General features: G+C 41.4%; 1 protein-coding gene across 1 annotated transcript in view; it reads right to left on the bottom strand.

Annotated features, from left to right (window-relative positions):
• The window catches only part of LOC134456583 (voltage-dependent T-type calcium channel subunit alpha-1I-like), a 401,906-nt gene that overhangs the window by 249,929 nt on the left and 146,977 nt on the right, over positions 1-5,000 (bottom strand). The window contains exon 4 of the mRNA XM_063207987.1: positions 1,367-1,464. Within this exon, the coding sequence (XP_063064057.1) occupies positions 1,367-1,464 (98 nt within the window). The remainder of the gene's footprint in view (positions 1-1,366; positions 1,465-5,000) is intronic.

Genomic DNA, 5,000 nt, shown 5'->3' with positions numbered 1-5,000 from the left:
ACATTATACTTAGCTGCTGCTCTTTTCTACAGTAGGGTCATTCAGATATACATTATATGAGCTGCAGACAGAGCTGCTGACAGCTTTGGCTAGGCCCAGGACAAATTCCACTCAGGGCCCCACAATCCAATACATATAATGTAATGAGGACCCCCCCTCTACACACACACACACACACACACACACACACACACACACACACACACACACACACACACACACACACACACACACACACACACACACACACACACACACACCGCTGAAGGGAGGGAAGAATGTGAATTGTTTAGCACAATTATTTGTCTTTGTCTTTAAAAGAAATATAATCTAAAAATCGGGATAGCAATATTGACTGAACTAATCGTGATATTGATTCTTCTCATAATTGAGCAGCCCTGACACACCCCCTTCGCCCAGGGCAACTGATCCCTTTGTCCATGACCACACCAGCCCCACACCCCCTGTCAGCTTCCCTGAGTGAATAGAAACAATGTTTCCGTCGAGCAAGGTAGTAATGAGGCCTTGCACTTCAGCCATGGATGAGTGTCCAGGAAGAGCTTTGGTTATTTCCGTCCGGGAAGACATACTTGGTTATTGGACAAAATGTGCAGGCCTGTGTAACCTGGACATGCAGCATTAAAACATTTAAGTAAAGACAATAAGCAAGAGCCCTTTCTTTTCTATTCTTTCTTATTTACTACTGCCATCAACACTCTCGCCTTCTATGGTACATTATACCAATTCAGAGAACAACCCTTGATCCATGCACCCACAGTTCTCCCTCATCAGCCTCAAAAATACTGTATATCCAATTCTCAAATACTATGTGTCATACGTACATACGTACGTGTAGCATGTTTGTACCTTGCAAATGTGCCCATATCTATAGAGTTAAAAATAATGTCAGAAGCAGAAGTTACGATGTAGGAAATAGTGGATGAAAAGCCCCTCCATTTTCGCTTCCCGGAGATATGACAAAGGCCACACATTACAGCCAGACACACACACAGGGATATACTGTACTGTACAGAGACAACACACATTCAGAGACAACACACACACACACACACACACACACACACACACACACACACACACACACACACACACACACACACACACACACACACACACACGCATACACAGGCACACACACAGACACACACGCACAAAAACAGACACACACACAGACACACAGACACACACACACACACACACACACACACACACACACACACACACACACACACACACACACACACACACACACACACACACACACACACACACACACACACACACACACACACACACACACACACACACACACAGGAGGAAATTACTTTTTACCGGAGCCACTTACTTGGTACTCTGTTGATGGCTTTGAGAGGTCGCAGCACTCGAACGGTTCTGATTGCTGTAAGATTGATATTTTGCAGGTCCAAGGAATACTCCACCACCCTGATGAAAATAAAAAGAATAAAGAGACATTCAAAACATTGCAGAAAAAAAAAACATTATGGCTGATAAAATGAAGGCCCTGAAGAATCGCATGCTATTAATTTAGAATAACACAATTTCTATGCACCACATGAGCCATACTTGTAATTTCTCGGGAATTAATGTTAAGGGACATTTGATCTTTATTTTTCTTTATCTAAATCAACCTAAAACAATGGCTGGTTCTTTTCGAGAATCAGTTTTGAGGGACATTCTATCATCTTTTTTCATCTATATCAGGAAACCATTGACTTTTGAATTCATTATTTTAATGCATTCATCTAAATTCTTTATAACTAATAACTCATAGATGTTATTCATCCACAACAATTCAATAAGATCAAAAGTAATGAAACCAAAAATATCAACTAATGGCCAGAATTTGTTATGTGAGTCATGGATATAATTACATGACGGCATCAATAAAATGTAAAAACATACTTCAGAGCACAAAAAAATAATGAAAGAAAAATAAACCACTTTAGAACACCCACGTCCTTTCCAAGATAGATCACTTGTTCAGCACATACTTGTAAGGCCCATTTCCTTTCAAGTCCTTACAGTAATCAGCAACCAACCAGCACACCAGGGGTGCATCCCAATATGTGACCTTGCCTCCTCCACTTGTGCTTGTCTCCTCGTCCCGCCTCCTGGCCCCTCCTCCGTGGAGAAAACGATTAAGTTTCCCAGCTGTCAGCCTCGCCACAACAACTTTTGAGGGACTGTTTTTCATTCACCATCCCAATTGCAAATAAGAAAAAGACTTTACAATTGAGCTTTTGCAAGATATTGAAATATAATGCTGTTGTCAGTGATGTCATCATGGCGAGAAGCAAGTGGAGGAGGCAAGTGGAGGAGGCAAGGTATCATATTAAAACGCACTCCAGGAAACCCTCACGTTGACTTCCTGATGTCAACAATCCACCTGGGTGAGCTCTTGGGGTTTGCATGGTCTCCGCTTCACTGAGCACACCCTTCACTACACTACAGTACACTACACCACGCAATCACTAGCAGCTATGGGGTTCAGGGCTGCTGACAGCTATTGCCAGGCCCTGGGCCAAGTCATCTGCAAGGGCTCCCCCTCACCGAATGGAATAATAACCCAGCTCTGGACCTCCCCCAACAACCAATACTGCCCTACAAAGCAAAAAGGCAGTAACTGCGCTGTTGTCAAAAATGAGTTACTATGACTTCAATGACATATATATCAAAAAAAAATGTTAAATAAAATTATTGATCTGCATAAAAGGTGGTAATATAAAGTAACAAAACTGCTGCATGTCAATAATCTCTCCAAAACTAAGTTACTAAGACTGGATTGCAGTATCATTTTAAAGTCATTTTACTCAGTTTGGAGCTCTGTGCAGTTACTGCCTTTTTGCTTTGTAGGGCAGAATATGTGTAATATAACGAGGGCCTCCCTCTCTCCCTGGCACCACTGACCCCTTTCGTCCTCCTATGTCGCCTCCCCTGATGGGGTTTGTGGTACAGTATACACCAAAGTGTATAGATCATTCGCTCCCATGACACTTTAATAGCGTGCTACATGGGGGTGGAATGGCATATAACAGGATAGGACTTGTCACGGACCCTTTTTTTTCCTCGCCAATGATCGTAACATGATATGGCTGAACCGCTGGACCTTAAATGCCACTGGGATGGCGAATAGCTTCTGCTGGTGGTGATGTAGCCCGTCATATAATCGGGTCAACAGAATGACAAGCTGGGTTCACTGGGGTTGCGAGCTGTTTTGTTTGCGGGATCTTGGGGGGGATTTTCATTGAAACCGCACTGACCCCTAGATAAGGGATTACAAAAGATATAAGGGATTCATAGCCCAAGAATAAAACTAACACCAACTTTTGACCTCGAAACTTGGCTAGAAGTTTAGGCTTGATAATAATATCTGAAGATGATGGAAATTATTTTGTATGGAGAATAGATGGTGCTGATATCATTACAGTTTCAATGGAAATCACTGCAAACATCACCAATAATGCCAACAGTGACATACCGTGTTCTGACAACTTTATTCAGAAAGTTTGTGTCGTCTGAGCATTTAGCCATTCTACCTTTGCAATCCCTATGGTCAATTGTATTCAATTGCATTCTAATATCATTTATAGACGTAGCCTACATACGTATATACAGTTGAGGACGATATTATTAGCCCCCCTCCTGAAATTAGACATCTCTCTTGATTTCTCAGTGAGAAGGACCATTATGAACCGTTTCTGTTATTCTGGAAACAAATACACTGATGGAGATAATGTCCAATGAGTTGAATTTGGATTTGTCCATTTTCACAATGAGTTTAAACAAAAAAGGGTAAAAATGGCAAGGACAAAATTATTAGCCCCCCCTCTACACGACAGAAAAATGCAAATTCAACTCATTGGAGATTATCTCCATCAGTGTATTTGTTTCCAGAATAACAGAAACGGTTCATAATGGTTATTCTCACTGAGAAATCAAGGGAAATGTCTAATTTCAGGAGGGAGGCTAATAATATCGTCCTAAACTGTATCCTGATTACTGGTAAACCAACTGTACTGAGAAGAGTTTTAAAGGAATGTATTGGTAGCAAGGATTGAGACATACGTAGAACATGAAGCCATGCCTCCTGAAAACAAACCCAACGCATGCACTTCCAGACCTAGAAGGTGGAGCTCACTAAGACTACAGGTCTGGCAAGCGTCAGGCTACAATGTTGGAGGCCAAACAATTTTGGACGACAATTGTGGATGTTACAACCTACATCCTAACAGGAGACAAAATGGAACTACTGTGTGAGTGTGATTGAATATAGGCCTACTGTATTTTCGATAGTGTTACACAAAAGGTTAATCCAGGGAACTTTATAGCGTAACCATGGTTGTAGCAAGTTTTACGTAAAAGCCTACCTGTTTCATCCCAAAAGGTCTTCATCAGGGCTTGGTCTGTCAGACAATTCCATGTATTGTCAACCATCCACACTGTAAATGGTCTTATGTAGGCCTAAAGAGACATTGCATCTCTTTGTATCTACTTTATATAACTGGCTTCAGGTGCTAAGGCAACCTGGGACACATTCAAAGACAGACAACCATCATAAATATTTGAGTTCTCCACAAACCAAGCAGGCTAGTCGGAATATGATGTTCACTATGTGTGTTTTTACAAATGACTGAGGATTACTATCCCTGTGTGTTTTTGTCACTTTCTACAGTAGGTCTATATATTTTTTCATTTCTGTGGACGAAATAATGTTTTTGCAGAGGTCGTCTGAAAACCACTCCTCGACACAAACAGCACTGAGGGGAAATGAAAGGTGATGAAAATTTGATGAGTGTACTTTGAAAGGCAAACAGAGGAGAGTGGGTGCAGGACCACTTCTAGAGGCTATGTTACGATTTACAAAGCTGCCAGAACAGCTTCTTCACCTTGTTGCTTTACTACAATTTTTTATATCGGAGTCAACACCCGTATTTCCACAAAGAGAGAGACAAAAAATA

This window comes from Engraulis encrasicolus, chromosome 1 (genome assembly GCF_034702125.1).
Source record: "Engraulis encrasicolus isolate BLACKSEA-1 chromosome 1, IST_EnEncr_1.0, whole genome shotgun sequence".
Lineage (NCBI taxonomy): Eukaryota > Metazoa > Chordata > Actinopteri > Clupeiformes > Engraulidae > Engraulis > Engraulis encrasicolus.
The sequence above is the reverse complement of the archived record's forward strand: the minus strand, read 5'-3'. Positions and strand labels throughout refer to the sequence as shown.